Below are 25086 nucleotides of genomic sequence, written 5' to 3'. Positions count from 1 at the left end.
CACAATTGGTCACTGGGTGACTGGGATAAATATTCAGAGAAGTGGGTGGAGCCTACAAAAGCCAATCAAAATTCACCTATTGATTTTCAAGGGGAATATGTAATTGCTACCATTCTTGCACTGTTAATGGCACAAGCCTTAAACCTGGTACAGTTGGTCATTGGGTGACTGGGGTTCAAATTCAGACAAAGAGGTGGAGCCACAAACAGCCAATCAGATTTGTTTAATCTCAATGCAAATTATTGATGCCAAAGACCGCAAAGCTCACAAACTTGGTTATTGAGCAATTGAGTGTTAGGGTTAGAAATAGTAGGCGGAGCTAACACCAGCCAAATACATACCTGAACAATGTTAGGAAATAAGTGGGTGGAGACAAATACAAATTTCATTGTGCAAATGTAAACTGCAGCCATTCTTACACTGTTAATGGTAGGGTTCTCAAACTTTGCACAGTTGGTCACTGGGTGACTGGGATTAATATTCAGAGAAGTAGGTGGAGCCTACAAAAGCTAATCAAAATCCACCTATTGATTTTTAAGGGGAATATTTAATTGCTGCCATTCTTGCACTGTTAATCACCTGTACCTGGTACAGTTGGCCATTGGGTGATTGGGGTTCAAATTCAGAAAAGGGGTGGAGCCACATCCAATCAGATTAATTTTATTTCATTGCAAATTATTGATGCCAAAGACCGCAAAGCTCACATACTTGGTCATTAAGTAATTGTGTGTTAGGGTTAGGAAAAGTGGGCAGAGCCAACACTAGCCAAATACATACCCGGGCAACGCCGGGCGTCCAGCTAGTTTTAAATAATTTTACTCGCTTCAGGTTCCCTTTAAGATTTCCTTTAAATATTACATGGAGAAATCTGGGGTCACCGCTAGGGGCGTCTTCCTGGATCTAGTCTGGCACGGGGTCAGCCAATGAGAATCAAAGTGTTGGAGAAAGTCTGACACTTTGATCCCCTTTAGTACAACGCTGCACTGAGTAATTTACGCAATTGCGCTGACGCCACTCCCCAGAAAATGCTCGCAAATAGCAATGTCTGACCCTACTGTGTGCAATAAACTTTTTGAAAAGAACACAGAGTCATATTAGCTGGTCTGAGATCTCCAGGAGAGGTTAGCCATCCATACCTCTACCTTTCAAACGCTTTTTAATTATTTAATTATTTTTGTTTACACCTCTGTTGGAAGGTTGTATGTTTTTAGAGTATATCTTGTTTTTAGTCGGGATCTACTGAAAGTGTGATCTTCTGATGACCCTCCCAGACCCGTACAGTGGTGGGAAATCCTCTGTAAGCCCCATTGGTAGTTGCCTACGTTTTACAACCAGAAATTTGTGAATTATTCTTTATTATTTTAATTTATTATTATTTTTATTTTGTATTTTTTTTTTTTTACAGCGAATTTTTATTGAAATTTTCAGGCCAACGGCCAATAATAAAACTATAAAACCAACAAAAACAACAGACCCCTAGAGTGCATCCAAGATACATTATATGATATATACAATACAAAGAGATTGTGAGTCAATAACAGGGTGACAGAAGATTCTAATGTTCCAATGAAACATCATGTATGAACTTTTCATAACAGCCAAGATACAATTAGTATTATCTGTAGCATTATAATATAGAACACCAGAGGCCGCATCAATCATCAACTATTGCGGATATCCTCATTATGCATACTGACTTAAAGAGACACTGAAGCGAAAAAAAAATGATGATATTATGATTTGTATGTGTAGCACAGCTAAGACATAAAACATTAAGATCAGATACATCAGTCTAATTGTTTCTAGTACAGGAAGAGTTGAGAAACTCCAGTTGTTATCTCTATGCAAACAAGCCATTAAGCTCTCCGACTAAGTTAAGCTGGCCATACACTGGCCCGATTTGCGCCCGTTTCGACAGCAGATTCGATCACTGGGATCGAATCTGCTGCCAATCGTTCACGCTACACGCCGAATTTCGATCCATTTCGTCCGATCCCGTCGATCGCCCCGTGCGGAAAATAACCTTCGATCGCCCGCGGGTAAAGAGCGCATCGCTAGCGGCGTTCGAGTGCCCGACGACCGACGCAATAGAGCCCGCATACATTACCTGCTCTGTCTGCGCTCTGGTCTCCAGGTCCGGCATGCCTCACTTCTTCTAGCCCGGCAGGAAGTTTAAACAGTAAAGCGCCCTCTACTGTTTAAACTTCCTGCCGGGCTAGAAGAAGTGAGGCATGCCGGACCTGGAGACCAGAGCGCAGACAGAGCAGCGGTGACCGGGGGACTGGAGTCGCGCCGGCGGAGCAGGTAATGTATGCGGGCGGGGGCGGCAGCAGCAGCAGCAGCACCACCACAACAGATTGTGAACGGTTTCAGGCTGAAATCGGTTCACAATCTGTTTGCTTTAAAGGTAGCCATACGATCCCTCTCTGATCAGATTCGATCAGAGAGGGATCTATCTGTTGGTCGAATCTGATGGCAAATCGACCAGTGTATGGCCACCTTAAGTCATGGAGAGGGCTGTTATCTGACCTATTATCTCAACTGTTCCTGGACTATTTACTTTTCCTCTGCTAGAGGAGAGGTCATTACTTCACAGACTGCTCTGAAAGAATCATTTTGAATGCTGAGTGTTGTGTAACCTGCACATATTATAGAATGATGCAATGTTAGAAAAAACACTATATACCTGAAAATAAAAGTATGAGAATATTTTCTTTGCTGCTAATCTTCTAGTAATTATTCATAGTACACAACCAATTCACTATATCATATTTTTTTTTCGCTTCAGTGTCTCTTTAAAGTGGATCCGAGGTGAACTTTTATTCATTGCATATTTGTGTTCCTTTCCTATTGTTTATCGAGCATTCCTCAAGTCAAATACTTTTTTGTTTTAATACTCTAACTCCGTATAAACTAAAAAAAAAAAACACGCCCACAGGTTTTCAGAGAGCCTTGGCAGTAGCAAGGGCTCATGGGAGCTCAGTCTGGGCAGGAGGAGGAGGTGTTACTAGCCATTGATTTCAGAGGCAGAGGGGAGGAGAGGAGGAGGGAAGGATTAGGTTTTTTTCACAGGCTGAGTGCTGAAGATGCAGATAAGCTTGCCTCTGTGTAATGTTTACAAACAACATTGCTGCTGTCATTGTATCACAGGAAGAAATAATCATATTCTATTAAAGCTGTTTGTAGCTATATTTGCTGTGTAAACTTTGTAAACTTTAGATAAGATATATAGACAATTACTGGTTATAGCTAGTTTTTCATCTCGGATCCGCTTTAATATCTGAGTTATCTGTGTAGATCTTGTACTGATGATAGGGTCTGTGGCATCAACCCAACATCCCCAAATCTTATCAAACACTGACAATTGACCTCGTGTCTGATATGTAAGTTTGCAGAGCGTTATACTTGAGTTTACCAGCGCCTTCCAGTCATCCAATGTAGGTTATGTTTGTAATTTCCATTCTTGTAGCAGGTATTTCCTACTATAGAAAAATAGTATTCTGCTACTTATATATTTTGGTGTTTTGAATTATTGCACTTTTGGCTCCTGGTTGCGTCTCCCTTGAGTTCTCTCGGCCCATGGACCCCTTGGCCCACACGCCTCCAAGACACCTCTTATGTTCTTCAATAACAAAACAGATCTGGCTCACGTTACTATCTTGGGGCTCACACATGATGTACAGTAGAAAACCCTCATATCACCCACATCTCAGACTTCCCACCAGCGGCACACCTCTCCTCACCTGAGACTCTCGTCCTGCTCCCCCATGCTGTAGTAGAGACGGCTCAGCTTCAGGAAGGCTGCCCGGTTGTCATTTCGCAGTTTGGTTGTGGGTTTGAGATCCTGGATGGCCATGTTCAGATCGCCAATCCGTAGATAACACTCGGACCTTAGCTCCCGCACATTGGGGTCCCAGGGTGAGTACTGAAGAAATAAGAAAAGCAAATACACATTTTCAGCAATAAATATCTTTTATGAGTCATGTGTCAGACACTGTCAAAATTTGGGTCTCCACCTTTAAAGAAAAGAGAGCAATTTTTATACAAGCCAACTTCAATGCAAACTGCACCTCAATGTTATGCGACTATGAGCACCTTGGGGATACGTATCAATTCGGCACCTGTGGATTTGGCATGGACATCAAGTATTGGCAGCCAGCCTGAGTGTTAGAAAAGCATTTGCCAATACTTTGAAGACGTGATCACAAACCCAAAACTCTTAAAGAGGAGCTGTTAGGTATAAGGTCTCAGAGAAAAAAAACACATATATCAGTAGCTAAAGATTGGCTGTACTTACATTACATATGCATTTCACTGTCCACGTTTGTACTTCACAGAATTGTTATATAGTATATGCAGAGATTGATGCTCCTGACAGCTCATGGCAGGTTCCATGTTTGTCTGTCTCTTATGAAGCCAAATGTGTCGTCATGTCCTCCCTGCTTCCTGATGATTCCACTCAGAAAAAAGACAACACTACTGTGCAGTGAATATTAATTAGCCATGTGGCTAGGAACAATAGCGGACTCATGCAGTATACTCTGCTCGGAGATTTTTCAGTGCTGTGAGTTACATGCTGTTGTAACATGAGCCTGTAACTTCTCACTAGCAGCCGAGGGGAGGACCCAAGTTGGGGAAAAGCAGCCCCAGAATGCTTTGCAGTATGTTATGCAGCCTCTCGTCCTTTTAAGAGCTTGGGAATAACAGCCTTGCTGTTCAGCACACATCAAGAGTAAGAGATTTTTAACTTCAGTATTGCCTTTTTGGCTTCCTTCTAAACTGTTTAACACAGGAGAATAGAGGTTTAAATTAGCTTTTGCAGCCTGACAGTTACTCTTTAAGTATTACCCCCTTTCCCTGGCATTCCACACTAAGTATTGGTAAAGGTATCACAACGCAAGCATGCCAATCGCACAATTCATGCCACTCTACCTATATGACTTGCTGAATGTTAGTATATGCACTTTTAATGTTTTTGTAACATTTTTCCAAGGCAAGTGCTGGGATATCTGTTTTAAAAAAACATTAGTGCATTCTGGCCTTTAAATGGACACCTGAAGTGGGATATGGAGGCTTCCATGTGTATTTCCTTTTAAACAATACGAGTTGCCCGGAAGCCCTGCTGATCTATTTGGCTGCAGTAGCGTCTTAATCACACCAGAAACAAGCATGCAGCTAGTCTTGTCACATCTGACAATAATGTCAGAAACACCTGATCTGCTGCATGCTTGTTCAGGGGCTATAGCTAATAGCATTAGAGGCAGAGGATCAGCAGGCTAGCCAGGCAACTGGTATTGTTTAAAAGGAAATAAATAGGACACCCCCCATATAACTTTCACTAGTTGTCCTTTAAAGAGCTTGTTGTATTCTTTGCTTTTCCACTCCTTAAAAACAAACCTGTAAGTTTTTTGTTTTTTTTAACAGTACACCTGAAGTGAGAAAAATATGGAGACTGCCATATGTATTTCCTTTTAAACAATACCAGTTGCCTGGCAGCCCTGCTGGTCTATTTGGCTGCAGTAGTGTCTGAATCACACCAGACACAAGCATGCAGCTAGTCCAAAAACATATGAATAAGTTAATTGGCTCCCCCTAAAATTGGCCCTAGACTACAGTACTTACACTACATAATATAGACATATGGCAATGGTAGGGATTAGATTGTGAGCTCCTTTGAGGGACAGTTAGTGACAATATATATATACACTGTACAGCGCTGCGTAATATGTCGGCGCTATATAAATACTAAAAATAATAATAATAATAATAATAATAATAATAATAGTCTTTGCAGATCTGACAATGTCACAAACATCTGCTGCACGCTGGGCTAAGGCATAGACACTTGTTGCTGTATGCTCTATCCCCTATTGCCCGATGAAGCGGGGCCACACCTGCGAAACGCGTTGCCATGACCCTTTGTAGTGTATATATAAATAAATGTGCTTGTTGATATATCAACCTGTTTTTGTGTCTGCTTGGAGGGGGTAGTTCCACCACTGCCTCCACTGTTTTGTTTGTTTTAATTATCCTTTTGGCACCTCTGTTCATTTCCACTTTTACTTCATGTGTCCTTTAAGGGCCGGTTCACACTTGCGGTTCTCTGCCAAACGGACCGGATGACCTGACCGGATCGGAACCGTACGGTTCTGATCCGGATCCTATCCGGATCCGGTCAGGTTGCATCAGGTGTTGATCAGGATGCGATCCGGATCCGTTTGGCAAAAGATAGTAGAAATAGAATAAAAATGTTGGGGTCTGGGAGGTCAGCAGAAGGTGGACCTGTGGAATCAGGCCCTCCGCTGTTTAGCACTCACCTCCACCTCCGACATACTGCCAACATCTCCAGCACGTTTAAAATCACTGCTGCTCCACTCCAAAATGCTTGCCCGTGTCCCCATCCAAAATCGCCGCTTCAATACGCATAGGAAGTGGGGTAGAACATCCGGATTTTTAGCCAGTGTGTTGTGCGCTCTCCGGTTCTCATTGGTTTGTATTGGCCGGATGGTGCAGTCCGGCTCCGCTCCGGATACGGCTGCCGGAGGAGCCGGACCAAAAAATAGCGCATGTTGGGTCTTATGCCGGAGTCCGGATCCGGTCCGGACGAAACGGACGCATAGGCTTTCATTGCTATGCCGTGCGTCCGTTCCGCATGCGGTCCGGCACGGCGATTCCGGACGGCGACCGCTAATGTGAACCGGGCCTAACACAAACCGTTAGATACGTACCTCGGGAGAGGGAGGCCTCTGGATACCTCAGACATTTCCATTTTTCTCCACCTCGCCGCTCCAGCGCTGTGACCTCCCGGAGTTTGTTGCCGTGCTCTCGTACGAGAACTAGAGCAGCCGCAGTGCACCTGCGCAGTAGCACAGACCTGCCTGGGTTTCAGGGGGAATAGCCGAGCCCATTCGGGTCTGTGGTACTGCGCATGTGCGGGCCGTTTCCTGGAGCATGCTGTGTCCAGTGCTGTGCTGGAATGGGTGGAGGAGGAGGAGGAGGGAAGCTTATCCAGAGCCTGGCCTCCATTATGGCGAGTGATGACACCAGACTGACGGCCCCACTGACGCACAAGCGGGTGAAAAGTGAAAATGCTTGCATATAAATTCAGAAGGAATAAAGGCGACATAGGCAATCCCCAGCATTACCTCAATGACTTTCTCCAGTAAGCTGATGGCTTCGGCGTACTCCTCCTTGTCATAGGCCTCCATGGCTTCCTCGCGGCTCTGCTCCACCTCCTGCACCCGCTGCAGCTGGCTCTTCGCTTCCTCATTGGTTGGGCTGCTCAGCAACTGATGATGCAACAACAAGGCGGGGTTGTATGTAGCTGTTAGCACAATCTGCCACCAATGACAACCAGCGGCACATACTCACCACGGCCCGGAAATCCTCCTCCGCATCCTCCGTGTCCCCCTGCTTCAGAAGGATGTTTGCTCTCTGGAGTCTGGCCTAGGGGGCGACAAACACACAGATGTAAAAAAAACAAAACAAAAAACAATAAGGCTCGGTACACATTAGCGTTTGCCAACGGAACCGACCGTACGGTTCCGTGGTCCTCTCCTCTGAGCGGACCAAAAAATGCTGCAGGACCAGCGGAACGGAAATGGAAGGTTTTGCAGCTACATAGGAACCAATGAAAATTACGTTTTACAACACACTGGCTGTAAAACAGACCGTTTTCACCGGATCCAGATGGCCGGATCTGTAAAAATAAAACGCTAATGTGAACCGGGCCTTAAACCCAAAACTGAACACGGCAGATTCTCGAAAGCAAATTTCTATTATGATTTGCCTTGTCCACCTTTAGTCAGAGCACCTGATCTGCCTATTTGTCTGTGTCTGAAAGTAATAGAGGCAGAGGATCGGAAAGACAGTCAGGCAATCTGCCTTTTTTTTTTTTAAGTGGACCTGAACTCTTGCAAGGAAAACACAAGGTAAACAGAACACAAATAAAACAGAACAGAAATGCACCCTGTATGTATTTAAAGAGTAATCCCCCCCCCCAATTTGTGTCTAATCACTAGTTGTAATTTGATCTCTCCCCTGTGTCACATGACTGCCTATGCCAGATAAGCCCATTTTAAAGCACAGGCTGTAAACAATACGTCTGCTTCCATGAATCAGGTAGTAGAAACACTGCAGATTTCTTTTAGGGTTTGTATCAGCTGTAATAAAGAAATGCGCCGCAGCTCCGGAGGCTCCCGGTCTTCTCTGCTGCAGAACCCGACCTCGCCAGCGCAGTACCGTCCTGATAACGTCAGCCGGACCACGTGACCCGCACGGTAGAGCACAGAAGACGCCGACCCGGAACCCGACCTGGCGAGGACAGGTTCAGCAGCGGAGAAGACTGGGGGCCTCTGGAGCTGCGACGAGGGCACAGGACGGCTGCCACGGGCTGGAGGAAGCCCCAGGTAAGTGAATCTTTTTTTTTTTTTGTTCTTGGATGTTTCCTTTAAAGGATATTATGCTGTTCTGTATCTTTTAGAGCAAAGAGGAGTTCTGAGTTCAGGTCCACTTTAAGAAAATAAATATGTCGGCTTCCATCTCCCTCTCATTATCGCTACACAGTGAACCTGAAGTGGAAACAAATTTATGGAGATAATGAATTGGATGTGTAGTATGGATGATAAATAGAACATTAAGAGCATCGATGAGTCTCATATTTTTATTTTCAGTTTTATACCTGTATTTATAAGCGAGCATCAGCCTGTCACAGTTACTGTGTGAATGATTCCATATTCTGCCATTTTAGCTGATAAAGAAGCAGTAGTAAAGCAACACTAAAACATTATCTCAAGCTGTCTCTTAGCTTTTTTAGCTTTTATTTACTTTTCAGAAAACCTGACTGAATTCGACAAGGTGCTCGACAATTTCCTTTGCATAGAAAACAACTGTACCGGAATACAAACAGGGACTTCACATCATTTCTTAGTAGGACTAGTACTGTATGTATACATGTCTCATCATGTCACTTCAGGTAAGGCTTTAGCATTTCTAGCTGTACGTAAACATAGAGAGCTTACAGCCAGGAAGTCCGGCTTCAGGTCGATGGCTTTGCTGAGATCTGGAAGAGCGGATCTGAACTTGCCCATGGCTAGGTAGACAGTGGCCCGCTTGTAATACGTCAGGTAGTTCTTGGGGTCTCCATCTGGTAAAAAAAAAAAAAAGATATTTATATGTGAAAGGGAACATGGTGAAGGCTGGGGATAAGTCTCCTCTGTGACAGGTCATCCTTCAACGTTTGATGAAGAGAATCTGTACTGTCCGATTTGTACAATAAAAAACATACCAATCGAGTCACTGATCTCCTGGACCCCACTTTGCCATTTCCGGCGCTCCCCACCGTGATCCTGGCTTTTAACCGCCAGTGTTAGGCAGTGTTTACAAACAAAAAACATGGCCGCTAACCAGGAAGTGAAGTGGTGTGTGTGTGTGTGTGTGTGTGTGTGTGTGTGTGTGTGTGTGTGTGTGTGTGTGTGTGTGTGTGTGTGTGTGTGTGTGTGTGTATATATATATATATATAAAACAAAGCACACACACAGAGCCTGCAGGGGCCGTGCATAACTTCTTCCTATCACAGCGGAGGCATTTCATTTCTCTCTGGCTCGACAAGGCTTGACAAAGAGAAGATTAGATTTATTACAGAGACAGTGCAACTAGAAAAGGCTGCAGTAATCCAGACCACATTAGAACAGGTATAGGAATTTATAGGATGGAAGAAATTTGGCTGAAAATTGTTATAGAGTCTCTTTAATCTTACTTTTATACCACAACAACATTTGGAAAGTGCTTTTCTCCCATACAACCAAAATCGCATACGCTTGTCTCAGATGAGTACATAGTGATGTGTACAGGGGAAACAGTTAAGTGATCATAAATGCCAGACTAAACTGGTGGCTTTTCAGACAGGCTTTTAAACATCTCCCAGGTTGGAGCTGACTTGATTGGGTGTGGCAAGGCATTCCACAGTGTAGGAGCAGCATGACAGAAGGCTCTTGTTTCAAAGGCTTTGTTTTGGACTGGGGAGGGAGGGGGGTTGCGGCTCAGGGAAGCTCTCTTTTACCAATAAGTGCTGAAGCAGACAGCCCTGTCACTTCAGCCAGTCAGAGCCAGTCTACGCAGAAGAAGTGTGCCCTCTACTTATCTCCGGCAGCTGCTGGAGAGATACGTATATAACGCACTTCCCTTACGCCAGACTGGCTCCGACTGGTTACGGGACCTGATACCGGCACTGCAGAAGACTGAGGATGGTGGCGTGGGAGCGATCCGAGTGGATGGGGCTGGCGGAAGTCCCAGGTATGTATAATACTCTTACTCTATGTCAGCTCTGGTTTCCTCTAACCTCTTGAGGACCGCACCCTAAAGACCAGGCCATTTTTCTCAAATTAGGCCACAGCAGCTTTAAGGCCTCGCTGCAGGGCCGCACAGCACACAAGTGATTCCCCCTCACCCCCTTTTCTCCCCACCAACAGAGCTCTCTGCTGGTGGGGTCTGATTGCTCCCATAGGCCTAGTGCACACCAAAACGGTTCAGTTGCGTTTTTAGGAACGCTTGTGGCTGAGGAAACTCTTGGGTAATGTATTTTAATGGGCTGGTGCACACCAGAGCGGGTCGGTTTTAGCTGAAACGCAAACTCCCGGGCTGCAGCATTTTTTCGATTTCTGAGGCATTTCTGCCTCCAATGTTAAATATAGGAAAAACGAAAAACGCTTGATAAAATGCTAGATCAGAGCGGTTTTGCAGGCGTTTTTGTTACAGTAGCAGTTCAGTAACAGCTTTACTGTAACAATATCTGTAATCTGCTACACAAAAACGCTCCCAAAAACGCTTCACTTTAAAGTGATCCTTAAGTCTCTAAAAAAAAAAAAAATTAGATTTACTCACCTGGGGCTTCCCTCAGCCTCCTGCAGCTAAACGGTGCCCTCGCAGCCCCGCTCTGATTCTTCGCGTTCCCAGCCATAATATTGCCCCCTATGCTGCTATAATAGCAGCATAGGGGGCGATATTATGGCTGGGAACGCGAAGAATCACTCGCGTTCCCATGCCTGTCGGCCGGTGACGGCCAAACCGGAAGTGTTCGCCGGCGGGTCCTGGACCATCGGAGCGGGGCTGCGAGGGCACCGATCAGCTGCAGGGCGCTGAGGGAAGCCCCAGGTGAGTAAATCTCTTTTTTTTTTTAGAGACTTAAGGACCACGTTAAGTAAAAAAATGCTACACAACACCGCCAAACGCTAGCAAAACGCTTCTTAATAATAAGAAAAAAAGCTTCAAAAACCGCTAGCGTTTTGAGGATCTGCTAGCGGTTTTTGGTGTGCACCAGGCCTTAATGTTGTTTTTTTTTAAATAAATATTTGTTTCATTATTTTTTAAATAAATATGCCTATTTTTTTTTTTACTCCCCCCTCGTTCTCTCCCTCCGCCAGCCGGTCACTTCCCTGCCTCTAGAGGGGAAGGCCATGTCACACGGCTGTCCCGGTACAGTGCTGCCTTAGATTGCAGCGCTGTACAGAGTAATTAGACTGCGGTTTAGCCGTAACAGTCTCCAAGCGCCGATCGCCGCTGGGAGACTCCGCTCCGCCATCCAAGCAGTGATGCGCGTGCGATCTCCTGCAAACCACGCCCCAAGGACCTTACGCCGATCGGTGTTAGGTGGTCCTGGGGCAAGTGGTTAAGACCTGGTTCTGTATACTATGTGCCCTCTTTTATATACCCTTTCATGAACAGGTTATACTCCACAAACAGCAGCTACAGACTTTGAGGGAATTCTTCTTGTGACGGACATTATTTTAATATCTGTAAATTATGAGGCACTGAGGAATTCATTTTAAACTTGAAAACGATTGAAAACATGACAAGGATTCAGCGTATACATATTCCAGGGTACTCACCCACAGCGGAGTGGTAGTGGGAGAGGGCCTCCGCCAGTTGTCCAGCCGCCAGCAGCTTGCGGCCCATCTCCAGGTGGCTCTCTATCTCAGCCTGGCGGGAAGCCAGCGATCCTGCCCGAAAAAATACACAACACATGGCATTAATGGATGACATACCAAGACTGCGATCACACTGGCAGAGATTATCACACAGCAGCTCTCATTCCTGGAGTGACAGGCACATGCCGAGTATTGCCTGAACAGTAAATGGGCAGAACTGCTGTTATTTCAGGACAAAAGTTAGTGATGTTTTTTCATTTAAATGAATTTAGTAAGGGGCATGGCTAAGCTGCCACTCAGTCCCTGCCCTCTCATTAGTGCTGCAGGGGGCGTGACTTTAACAGCAGGCTCCCTGGAGACTGTTGCAGAAGCAGTTATATGACTGTGCTCCTAATAATTACCATAAGGTATCCCTGCTCGCTATAGACACGTAGTCATCAAATCAGAGAAAGACAATTCTCCAAAAATGGCAACCCCTTATAGAAGTGATCTGCATTTAAAGTGGATCCGAGATAAAATTTTTACTCATTGCATAATTGTGTTCCTTTCATATAGTTTATAGGGCATTCCTCAAGCCAAATACTTTTTTTGTTTTGTTTTAATACTCTAATTCCCTATAAACTAAACAAGCCTCTGCTACAGCTTTTCACAGTGCCTTGGCACTGTAGCAAGGGCTTATGGGAGCTCAGTCTGGGCAGGAGGAGGGAGAGGTGTTACTAGCCAGAGATTTCAGAGGCAGAGGGGAGGAGGAGAGCGGACTGAATTTACACACAGACAAGCCGATAGCATCACCAGCCCTCAGCCTGTGACAATGTGACAAACAGAATCTGGCCGCTCTCATTGTGTCACAGGAATAAATAATCATATACCGTTGAAGCTGTGTGCAGCTAGATTTGCTGTGTAAACTATCTAAACTTTAGATAAGATATATAGACAATTTACTTGCTATAGCTAGTTTTCATCTCGGATCTGCTTTAAGTTAAACCTTTATATAAATGGTGATCTGGAAAATAAAAAAAAAAAAAAAAAAAAAAAAAAAAGTTTAATTCTACATTACTGGGAAGGGGAGACAAGTACGAGTATGTATGTGTCTAGAAAGGGAAAAACATGGCACTTAAAGGGAACCTAAACCGAGAGGGATATGGATGTTTCCTTTTAAACAATACCAGTTGCCTGGCAGCCCTGCTGATCTCTTTGGCTGCAGCAGTGGCTGAATCACACACCTGAAACAAGCATGCAGCTAATCCAGTCTAACTTCATTCAGCGCACCTGATCTGCATGCTTGTTGAGGGGCTGTGGTTAAAAGTATTAGAGACACAGGATCAGCAGAAGAGTCAAGCAACTGGTATTATTTTAAAAAGAATAATCCATATCCTTCTCAGTTTAGGTTCCCTTTAAGTAAGTAGAGTCACATGCAGCGCATTTCCCAAGAAGCATGTGATCAGGTAATAGGTGTGTAAGGCTCTAATTGGCTGTGGTCACTTCCTGCTTTTTGGCTCACAGGAAGCAGAAGCAGCACGAGATCATAGGCAGCAAATCAGAGCCTTTTAGGGCAAGTTCACAATGTGAATCAAATTTTGATTTTGTGGCACCAAATTTCACACTTTTACCAGGATTTGGGATTCCCATTCAAGAGAACGAGAATCACAACAAAAAAGCCCCCAAAATACTGCATGCATGAGATTTATGCAAATCGCAAACGCTGCAGTGAAAATGATCCCATAGGGCAGTGGTCCTGCAAACTTGGCTCTCCAGCTGTTAAAGAACTATAAGTCCCACAATGCATTGCAGGAGTCTGACAGCCACAGTCATGATTCATAAAGGCAAATGCATAGTGGGACTTGTAGTTCCTTAACAGCCAGAGAGCCAAGTTTGCAGATCACTGCCCTAGGGATACATTGGTCACAGGGCCGGCGATCAGCAAAGTGGAATGCGAACCAGGACATAGAGATCTATCCCCTCAAATTTGCTTTGAGAAGTTGCACTGTACAGTTCAGGCGGGTAACCATCAGCGGCCCGGGCCCCCCAGCGGAATTATTGGGACCCGCCCCTTCTCCCGGGTCATGGGTGTCCAATACATTCTCCCCAGTAGCGGCCAGTTTTGCCACTTCTGCTCCACCCACTCTTGCGCAGAGTAAGCGCAGGGTGCACTGTTCTATGTTCTTAGTCCACACTGCCCAGTGTTCTCCCCAGAATTTTTTTTCAGCCGGGTGGCATGAAAAAGTAGCCGGGTGGGGCGTGATCACAGAATACAGGGCTGGCGCTTCTCTGCATACAGCAAAGGAGAAGATGAGCCGATAACAGCCAGGTGCTCACCAAAACTAGCCGGGTGGAGCACCCAGCTAAAAGAGCCTGGGGAGAACACTGATGCCTCTGGTCTCCTCTTCCCTCCAGGAGCTGCATGCTGTATGCTGCCATCCTGAGGCTCCTGATGACGTGACATGCATCAGAAGCGGTAGAATGCCACATGCAGATGCCAGGAGCAAGTGGAGACCCGATACAGCAGGCACTTGGTAAATATAGTAAACAGATAAACAGGGCGCTCTACAGAAAGCCACTAGTAATAATGGCAGTGTTTGTATAGTGCCTTTCTCCTGTCGGACTCAAAGTGCTTGCGAGGCAGCCACTAGAGCGCACTCAGTAGGCAGTAGCAGTGTTAAGGAGACTTGCCCAAGAAACTCCTTACCGAATAGGTGCTGGCTTACTGAACAGGCAGAGCCGAGATTTGAACCCAAGTCTCCTGTGTCAGAGGCAGGGCCCTTAACCATTACACTATCCAGCCACTGATAGTACTGTGCTCAAACATTGCATACACCACAATCATGGAAATAGAAATGGACAGAAGTAATGACCACGTACTGAAATGTCCTTGGTAAAAAATATAATAAAACATAATAAAATAATAATAATAAAGGTCCACAGAGTCCTTCTTCCAGACTTGCTTTGTGAATATGTAACCTTCACACTTCCTGAGTTTTATAGTAACAATATACGCTCACCAGACTTCACAGCTGCCCTTCTCAGGATCAGCCAAACACGCTTCTGGCCCAGCCAGTGACTCCTCGCTGTTCCAGCTTGTTTCCCCTTCAGCAACCAGCTCCAGACATAGGAGACAAAAAACTCCAATAGTGTGATACTGTATGGCTAAAATAAACTCTATTGCACCAGTGCTCCCAGTGTTTTACATCAGCACCCTTGTGCTCCACCACCGAGTAGTCCCTCGCTCCTTAGGGGCGTGGCCTAAGGAGCGAGGGACGCTGAAAGAGCTCTTAAGGATTTTTATGCGCAATTGTTTCTACGATATTTTAAGTGCACTACGTTTTAATTATTTTTTTAATAAAAGAAGATTTTGCACTATATCTGGCCCTGTTTGAGTCCTAGGAAAGCTGTCAACAAGAGAACAAGTCTGGTACTGGTTGCAGAAGTGATTAATGCTGGTCTGTGCTGGGTCAGCCAGACTATGTGGTGAGAGGCTTTATTGACTACTCGGTGGTGGAGCACAAGGGTGCTGATGTAAAACACTGGGAGCACTGGTGCAATAGAGTTTATTTTAGCCATATAGTATCACACTATTGGAGTTTTTTGTCTCCTATGTCTGGAGCGGGTTGATGAAGGGGAAACAAGCTGGAACAGCGAGGAGTCACTGGCTGGGCCAGAAGCGTGTTTGGCTGATCCTGAGAAGGGCAGCTGTGAAGTCTGGTGAGCATATATTGTTACTATAAAACTCAGGAAGTGTGAAGGTTACATATTCACAAAGCAAGTCTGGAAGAAGGACTCTGTGGACCTTTATTATTATTTTATAATGTTTTATTATATTTTTTACCAAGGACATTTCAGTACGTGGTCATTACTTCTGTCCATTTCTATTTCCATGATTGTGGTGTATGCAATGTTTGAGCACAGTACTAGTGGCTTTCTGTAGAGCGCCCTGTTTATCTATTTACAATGTTTTAAAGAGTGACACACACACTTGTTCAGGTGCGATCCAGTACAAGCCGTAACGCTTTGTTAAAAGGAAGTCTTAAGGAGCGCACATTATAGGTTTTGTTTTGATTACTTGGTAAATATAACAGTGTTCCCTGCGCTTATTCTGCACAAGGTGGGAGGACGGAGGGGAGTTGGGGAGAGGAGCAGGTCCCTACAGCTCATGCCACCCCCTGCGCTGGAGTGCGGAGGCTATGGTTATTCCACTGGTAGTTTTAGTGAGGTTTTAAAGACAGGGTGAAGAGTTTCTTTGGGCCACCTTCTTACCATCCAGCTGAAGGTCGAGGATGACACAGAGGAGGGAGAGAGAGGAGAGGACCCCGCTCACACTGCGCCGCTCTCTCTCCATGCCAGCTGGGCACTGAGGCTCCGGATGTCGTATTCCTCTTCCTGCTGCCTCTAATAGGAAGACACAATATTTACAAATCTCCAAAATATCACTTTCAGAAGCTATGCACGAAAAGACAGACAACACGTTTCACAGTACCACACCGCTTCCTCGGGTCAATAGAACATGCTTCGCAGGAGAGCAGTAAAAGGCATGACCGCTTTGTGAAACTGGCACCCTGAAACTCACTGTCTGTGCTCATATCCAATAAAAGTGTTTGAAATGACTACAAACAGTGTTCTGAAAGGTAAGACCAATACGTTTTTAAGTGATTTATGTATTTCTGTGTGTCTCTAGTACCACTGTTGTACTAAGGTTACCAGATGTACCAATTTTAGGAAGTTTGTTTCATGAAAAAAATCAAATCTAAATGGCCCCTGTATGTTTTCCCTGAAAAACATTATAAATAGAAAGAAACAAATCTATGAGTAGCATCAAATGTAATTGCTGCGTTTTACTATAAAAGTAAATACAAGTGAACGAAGATCTCTATCACTCATAGCACATCTCTGCTGCAGGTTGGAGGTGGTCAGTGACATGCAACAATTACATCTAACATGCAAATTGCATGCAACTGGGAATAACACCAGGGTATTTACACCAACAGGAAGTAAATGTGATTGAGTGATCTACTGGAAATTGATGTGCATTGTATGGTAGGAATGGATTCCTTCTGTACAGATTATTTTCAGAAATGAATGGATCCTTTCGGAACACTTGGGAGAAATCTATAACTGTACGGGCAGCTTTTCTCGTTCCCCCTATTCCTTCCCCACAGACATCTTATGCTGCATACACACTTGAGATAAAAGTATTTGGAAAAGGCAAAATCACAGACCAATCTTACCACCCTTCATGTAGTATGAGAGCCATACTCTACACAGTCTATTCTATGGAGCTGAACTCCTCATCAGATAAAGTCTTTGCAAGATGCTGCACACAAAGATGCTGTACACATGCAACAGATCAGTATCTGCAAAAGATCCATTCCTGCAAAATGCATTCATAGTCTATGAGATCTGCAGATCATCATACACACTTGGTTTAACAAACAATCATCTGCAGATCATCTGCAGATCAGATCCACCAGGATGGATTTTCAGATCTGCAGATGAAGTCTGTTAAACCAAGTGTGTATGAGGATCTGCAGATATCATAGACTATGAATGCATTTTGCAGGAATGGATATTTTGCAGGAACAGATCTTTTGCAGTAAATGATCTGTTGAGTGTGTACAGCATCTGTGTGTGCAGCATCTTGCAAAGATTTTATCTGATGGGGAGTGCAGCTCCATAGAATAGACTGTGTAGAGTATGGCTCTCATACTACATGAAGGGTGGTAAGATTGGTCTGTGATCTTGCCTTTTCCAAAGACTTTTATCTTAAGTGTGTATGAAGCATAAGGCATCCGTAGTACAAAGTTATGACTCAGTGCCAATTTCCTATTTACCCTGAACCATGCAAATCATTCTAGGATGATGCAAATTTATGAAAATGTTACTGCAAATCTATGCAGCTTGAATATGGGCAAACAAAAGGCTTTCACTGCAAGATTTCATTAGTCCATTTTACAATAGATTTTCATAATTAGCATAATTCTATATCATGATAATTAGCATAATTCTCAATCATCTCGTGTTTACTCCTCAATGTCCTTCCCACTGACCAGTGTGGAGTTTGGTACACGTAAATTTGGGCGAGACATTTAATAAATGTAATTCAAACTGGCAGCAGCATGTAGCTTTAAAAAAAAAAAAAAAAAAAAAAGAGAAAAAAAAAGCCAGCAATCTAATCATCTGTGAAAGCATGCATGTACAGCAAAGTCCCCGGTATCTGGCAGCAGTGGGGATCACCCGATACATGTGCCTACCGGTGATTTAAGCACCGGCCAGAAAAAGAACCCCTCCCCCACACCAGTGCAGGAAAGAATACCCACCGAGCCCCCAGCAGTGTTCTGTAGTACCTAGCCGGCTCCTGGTGACTTTCCAGTTTCCTCTCAATGTACGGCTTCCAGCGGGTCACCTGACATGCCGGGAGCCATGCACGGAGGCCGGAAAGCCACTGGGAGCGGCGGGACGTCGCTAGAGTCTTGGTGAGTATTTTATGGCCGGCATACCCCCAAAAACCAGTCCTCGTGATCCGCTCAGGCATGCCGGTTAGTTTAGACTTCCAGTTGCCCGAGTTCCGGATAATGGGGACTTTGGTATAGAAGTCAATGACATTAAAGGGTTTCTGTAGGGGGGGGGGGGGGAGTGTTGAAAATAAAAACGGACACTTACCTGGGGCTTCTACCGACCCCCTGCAGCTGTAATGTCCCATGCCGTCCTCCAATGATCCGCTGTTCCCAGACTAATTCAACTGCGGCTGCACGAACATGGCCGCACGAGTGCTCGCTCCCGCACGCATCATCAGGAGCCTACTGCGCAGGCGCAATACAAGAAAACTTCATACTGCGCCTGCGCATTAACCATTTCAGCTGCCCGGACGTGATGCTCACGTCCAGGCGGCTGCTCTTCTGCAGTGCCACGGCTTGCCCCCGTGCTGTCCCCCGGTAGCCCTGGGATCAGTGAACGGGAACATGGTTCCTGATCACCGATCCGTGTCCCCAGCAGAAAAACCGAAGCGCTCTTACAAGAGGCTTCAGTCTTTCTGCCAATAAAATTTTCCGCGTCCCCCTTGTGCTTCCGCTTAGCGAGAAGCACAATGAGAAAAAAAAAATTCAAGGTGGCCATCTTGTGGCCAAATAGTAAAACTACATCTACATAATTTATAAACAATTTACACATATAATAACATTAAAAATTAACTGTTTATTTCCCACACCAAAATATTACCCAAATAAAATTTTTAATGGAAAAAAAAAATTACAATTCAAAAAAACAACAACAAAAACAAATAGTTACCTAAGGGTCTGAACTTTTTAAATATGCATTTAAAGGGTGTATACTACGAACATTTTTTAAATTATAAGCTTGTAAATAGTGATGGACGCAAAACAGATAAAAAATTGCACCTTTATTTTTAAATAAAATATTGGCACCATACATTGTGATAGGGACATAATTTAAATGTGTGTCATAACCGAGATAAACGGGCAAATAAAATACATACCGGTAGGTTTTAATTAAGGTAGCAAGAATTATTTCAAAGCTAGAACGGACGAAAACTAAGACATAATGAAATTGTTCCATTTTTTTCTTATTAATCCTGTTAAAATACATTGATAAAAAAATAATTTTTAGCAAAATATACCACCCAAAAAAAGCCTAATTAGTGGCGGAAAAAACAAGATATAGATCAATAAATTGTGATAATTAGTGATAAAGTTATTGGCGAATGAATGGGAGGTGAAAATTGCTCTGATGCATAAGGTGAAAAATCCCCGCGGGCTGAAATGGTTAAGCTCCCGATGACGCCAGCGGGAGCGAGCACTATTGGTCTTGTAAGATGAATATCAGATCGGGAGCAGCGGCAGGGATCTGAGGATCCTAGGAGGACGGCGCGGGACATGACAGTTAAAAGGGGCTGGTAGAAGCCCCATATGTGTCAGTTTTTATTTTCAAACCCCCACCCAGAGCCCCTTTAATGAAGTGACAGTTCAAACATGTGCCTCAAAGATGAAAGAAAAACCACCTTTCCCTCGCTGGGAAAACAAATCTTTCTTGGACGTGTAAACTTAACTATGGATGTCTGCTGCCTTTCCAGGCAAGTCATACTCTGCTGCAGAACAAATAAATGTAAGCAGGGTGTGGACTGCCGGTCATTTACTGTCCCAGCACTACATTAACACAGGCACGTCATAACACCTTCACAACGCGGCTGAGCGACAGAGGAAAGGCAGCAACGTAAAGAAATCATATAATAGCCAGCGCACGATAGATCCTTGCATGGATACAAAGGGCAAACTGACACAGGAAGGAGAAAGGACGCAATCTAATCCTAAACTAGAGCCAGCGTAGCTCTGCTTACTGTCACTGCCCCTGCTGGAGACACTTTCTATTAGGAGGAGAAATGTCCTACTGAAACAGATAGCAATAACACCACCATGGAGTTTATTTCTACAACCCAAACAGTCCAACATTAAAGTATTATCCTTAAAGGATACCTTCGTCCTGAAGTGTGAGAGAGAGAGAGAGAGAGAGAGAGTTTTTGTTTTGTCAGTAGCCCGATGTCTGCCTCCATTGATCTGTAACCAGCCCTATTCTAAAGCCCTGGTCAGCAAACTCCCGCGGGAAGACATAGCCGATGCGTGCAGTCACCTGACCCGGACATACTTTGCGCTCATGCCCAGTATGTCCCTTTGGGTACCTAGTGGCCGTGCAAACTTGCTGTGTCTACCAGTGGGAGTGCGCGCGTATATACTGCGCCGGGCTTGTGATCGAGGCCAGTTACAGCTGAACACTGGCCAACGGGAGGTGCGGTAAGCCTATGCACACCTCCCCATACACATAGGGTTTCCAATTCGGTTCAGGACTTAAAGGAGTTATCAGGCAATGTGTGTAACGTAAAACACGCACGCCTGCGTGTAACTAACCATTTTTGTAGTTGAATCGCACCCTCTGTTCCCCCGAGAAATGTATCTATTTAGCGCGGTAAGTTCCAGTCGGGCTCCTCAGCGACCCGGAACTGTATTGGTAGCGCAGGCACAGTACCCTTAGTCTCACTGTGCGAACACTGGCGCAGAGAGCTTTCAAAGCGTGCATCCGTACATTTGCGTACGAATGCGCACGGGTACTGAGCTGCCGGAGGAGGGTTTGAGCTTGCTTCGTCACTCGCAAGCCAAACCCTCCACTTCAGCCACCACCCTAATACACGCCCCCACTCCCTTCAGCCGCCGCCTAGCCTGATGCACGGTCCCAGCACAGATCATCCGTGGATGAGACGCGCAGGCAGGCGGAGGCTGAGACCTTATTTGAATATAATTTATTTATACAATTAGAGCCAGTCCACACTAGGTCTGGAAACGTATCCGTGGCTGCGTTTTTCAAACCTGATGAAAAACGGAGTCCCGGATACTAATGTTAAAATTGCAGCCAGCCTCACCCAAGTAAAAAACGGATCCGTCTGCGTTTGCGGGGATCCGTTTTCAAAACCTGAACGGAAGGTCCGGATCTGCTGCATTTTCACGCAACGGATCAGGACCACGGATACACGCAGGGGTAGTGAAAGTAATGAGAAAACGCATCTCCAGCTCCACAGGCAAAAAACTGATGTTAAAACGGATAGCCTGAGCTTTATGATTGGCCCCAAAAAATCCTCCCACTCCTTCCTAATGATGGAGACGTTTTCTGTCAGGGAAAAACCTGAACGGAAACTGATGCAAAACTGATGCACTTTCATCAGTTTGCAGTACGGTGGGTACTTCCCCTGATCTGGACTGCAGTGTCCGTCCTGCAACCGGGTCTAGTGTGGACCCACTCTAATTAATCAGTATTTTGTTACAAAGGCAATTAATCCAATCAGCCTCCGCCTGCCTGCGCGTCTCATGCACGGATGATCAGTGCTGGGTGCGTGCACGAGGTGAGGCGGCGGCCGAAGGGTGTGGGCTGAGAGGAGTGGGAGTGATTGATGGGCGGTGACTGAAGCAGAGGGTTTGGCTTGCGAGTGACGAAGGCAAGCAAAACCCTCCTCCGGCGCTCTAATACGCCTGCGCAGCCGTACCTCAATGTACAGCAGCACGCAATGAATAACAACTTCCCTCTGCGTTCCAAGTACAGAAACAGGGAAGTGAGCTACTACAATGGGCATTATTACTTCCGGGGCAGGAAATACAAGCGGCCCAAACTGCGGATCCGGTGAAGCCCTGTGGGGAAAAAAAAACATGCGATCCAGCCCAGATTGGGCTTGTGAACAGGGGCAGGTAGGTCATTTATGTTGAGAAAAATGTGCTTGATAACTAAGTATCCTTTAAAAGATATCTGATCTAAAAGTGATATGGAGGCTGCCATATTTATTTCTTGTTAAACAACACCAGTTGCCTGTCAGCCTTGCTGATCTCTGTGATATTAGTAGTGTCTGAAACACATACCTGAAACAAGCATGCAGCCAATCCAGTCATCCTTCAGTCAGAGCACCTGATCTACATGCTTGTTCAGGGTCTATGGCTTAAAGTATTAAGCCATGTTGACAGTGGTGTGTTGCGGTGTAACGCGGCTCAGCACACTGTGATGCACGACCTATGTGATGCTTACAATGCAGCGGAGGAGTTGCGATATAACTGGCTGCAACATCATAATGCACTGCATTAAAGGGAAGGTTCAGGCAGTTTGAAAGAAAAAAAATCCATATCCACTTACCTGGGGCTTCCTCCAGCCCGTGGCAGGCAGGAGGTGCCCTTGCCGCCGCTCCGGAGGCTCCCGGTTGTCTCCGGTGGCCGACCCGACCTGGCCAGGCCGGCTGCCAAGTCGGGCTCTTCTGCGCTCCAACGACGGGCTCTTCTGCGTCATCGGACGTCCTCCGGGCTGTACTGCGCAGGCTCAGAACTACTGCACCTGCACAGTACAGCCCGGATGACGTCTGATGACGTCAGCACACCCCCCTGAGGCGCAGATTGGAGCGCAGAAGAGCCCGACCTGGCAGCCGGGCCTGGCTAGGTCGGCCACGGGAGACGACCGGGAGCCTCTGGAACTGCGGCGAGGGCACCTCCTGCCTGCCACGGGCTGGAGGAAGCCCCAGGTAAGTGGATATGGTTTTTTATTTTCTCAAACTGCCTGAACCTTCCCTTTAATTTGTGCGTCAACAGTAAAAGTGAAGCATCATTTTCATGGACTGTATGCTTCACTATACCCGACACAACGCGCAGTGCTGCTGTCCAGGTCCATTGCGTTCCTGTTGTCACAGGGAACACAATTACACTGTGAACATGGCCTTAGCGGCAGAGGATCTGCAGGACAGCCAGGCAATCTGCATTGCTTATAAGGAAATACACATGTCAGCCTTCATATCCCTCTCAGTTCAGATCCCCTTGTTATATGATCCCCCATATCAGACCAGTGATAATGCGTCTGCCTATTCAGCTCAGCATAAGAACATGAAACACCCCCTCCCTGGCAGCCCCACATCCGGGGAGACCCCGCAGGCACACAGCCAGGCACAGTCACGTGACATTCAAGCACACACACCCGCCCCTGCCCATTCCTATCATTACCTGCAGCCCCTCTGCAAGGTACATCCACAGGCAGATCGCCGCTTCCGCTTCCGGATGGCATTCCTACGCTCCTGACAGCCAGCGCAGCGGCTTCCGGCCAGCAGCCAATCACCGCTCGGCCTTCGGCAGCGTGGGGGATTCTGATTGGCCAAGTGGGCGGGCCGTTTCTCTAAGGCTCCGGCCACGCCCGCTCAGGCTTCCCCGTCTCCTAGCTACGCCCTATGGTTGACGGACAGCTCGGCAGAGGAGCCGTTCTGATTGGCCGAGTGAAGCTCGCCTTCTGTCTTTTCATTGGTCGCGGCGCCCCGCCACCTGCGCTCCGCTCATTGGCTGCGATGATCGTGATAGGGCAACTCGTCGCCTGGCACATTCCCCGCCCTTCTCCTACGATTATTGGCGGCTGTACATTCCAACGCAGCTGCCGGGCCCCGCCCCCTCTCCGCTCTGGGCAGTTGGCTCGCCTGTGATTGGCTGAGGGGGAAATATGAGAGACTCTGTAAAAAGAGAGGGAGAGCGCCCCCTGGAGGAGAGATGCTATATTACTGTGCACATGCCTGTCTCTAATGCTTCCTCTTCCCTATAGCTACAACCTATAACGGAATTATTGCAAATCCCTTCAAACTTTTGTGTTGCTTCCCATATATAGCGCATCTTCATGGAGGGTATAGAGCTAGACAGTTACTTGGTGGCTGCCAGCTGCCACGGGACATTAGACTATGGGCTTGATTCACAAAAGCGTGCTAAGTGTTAGCACGCCAGTGAAAAGCTGCTTATCACATGCAAACTGCCTTTTCACAAGTTTTGCGCGCGTAAAATTGTATGCGCACTATTTTGCATGCAAAATCAGCCGCTTCGCATGCTAAGTAGTGTGATAAGCATACTTTGCACGCGAAGCAGCTGGTTTTGCACGTGAAGTAGTGCGCGTAAAACTTACGCTAGCAAACTTTTACGCGCGCTAAAATCGCATGCGAACAGTAACAGCTTTGCTGTGCAAACTATTTAGCACCCTAGTTTGCACATGCACAGCTTTTAGGCGGGCTAGCTGTGTTAGCACCCTTTAGTGAATCAAGCCAACGTCAGGATTCAGGGATGTACTTACACAGCAAGGGCCCCTCCCCGTCAACATTTTATTACTATCAGTGGCGTAGTTAACAGGATTCTTTATGTTTTTCCTTTTTTTTTACGTTTCTCGGTACTTACGTATTATACTGTCTGAAGAGTTTGGCAGTTCCTTGTTTAAGTTCTGTTTGCTCCACTACCAAGTTTTAAACTTTTTAGAAAAGCTGAAAGTCCTGGCTTTCCATTACACCAGGTCCCATGCCAGTGTAATGCTCCCTTGCCAAGTTATAGGGTTTTGAACGAGGGGTGTCCCCTGCATCTTGGCTGCACAAAGCCTTATTGCTGAAATACCAGACAAACCCGACATTGATGATCAGCAGCGCCCCGGGAGGTCATCTTCTGTCGCAGGGGTCTCATTACAGAAGATTAAGGAGCAGAGAAGCTATACACCCTCTTGACCTCTCTTTGTGTTACTGGCCGGGGCTGGAGACTATTAAAGCGGATCCGAGATGAAAAACTAACTATAACAAGTAACTTGTCTATATATCGTATCTAAAGTTTAGATAGTTTACACAGCATATCTG

The 25086-nt window shown here is 45.8% G+C and overlaps 1 protein-coding gene across 1 annotated transcript in view; it reads right to left on the bottom strand.

Moving 5' to 3' along the window:
• Positions 1-23543, bottom strand: part of LOC137562513 (dnaJ homolog subfamily C member 3-like) — a 34966-nt gene extending 11423 nt beyond the window's left edge. Inside the window, exons 1-7 of the mRNA XM_068273915.1 lie at positions 23444-23543; positions 16176-16307; positions 11886-11996; positions 9021-9145; positions 7372-7446; positions 7146-7289; positions 3744-3925 (exon numbers count right to left, since the gene is read on the bottom strand). Coding sequence (XP_068130016.1) covers positions 3744-3925; positions 7146-7289; positions 7372-7446; positions 9021-9145; positions 11886-11996; positions 16176-16307; positions 23444-23504 — 830 coding nt within the window. The 5' untranslated portion in view covers positions 23505-23543. The remainder of the gene's footprint in view (positions 1-3743; positions 3926-7145; positions 7290-7371; positions 7447-9020; positions 9146-11885; positions 11997-16175; positions 16308-23443) is intronic.
• Positions 23544-25086: the final 1543 nt, after the last annotated feature.

The sequence above is a fragment of the Hyperolius riggenbachi genome, chromosome 3, assembly GCF_040937935.1.
Source record: "Hyperolius riggenbachi isolate aHypRig1 chromosome 3, aHypRig1.pri, whole genome shotgun sequence".
NCBI lineage: Eukaryota > Metazoa > Chordata > Amphibia > Anura > Hyperoliidae > Hyperolius > Hyperolius riggenbachi.
The sequence above is the reverse complement of the archived record's forward strand: the minus strand, read 5'-3'. Positions and strand labels throughout refer to the sequence as shown.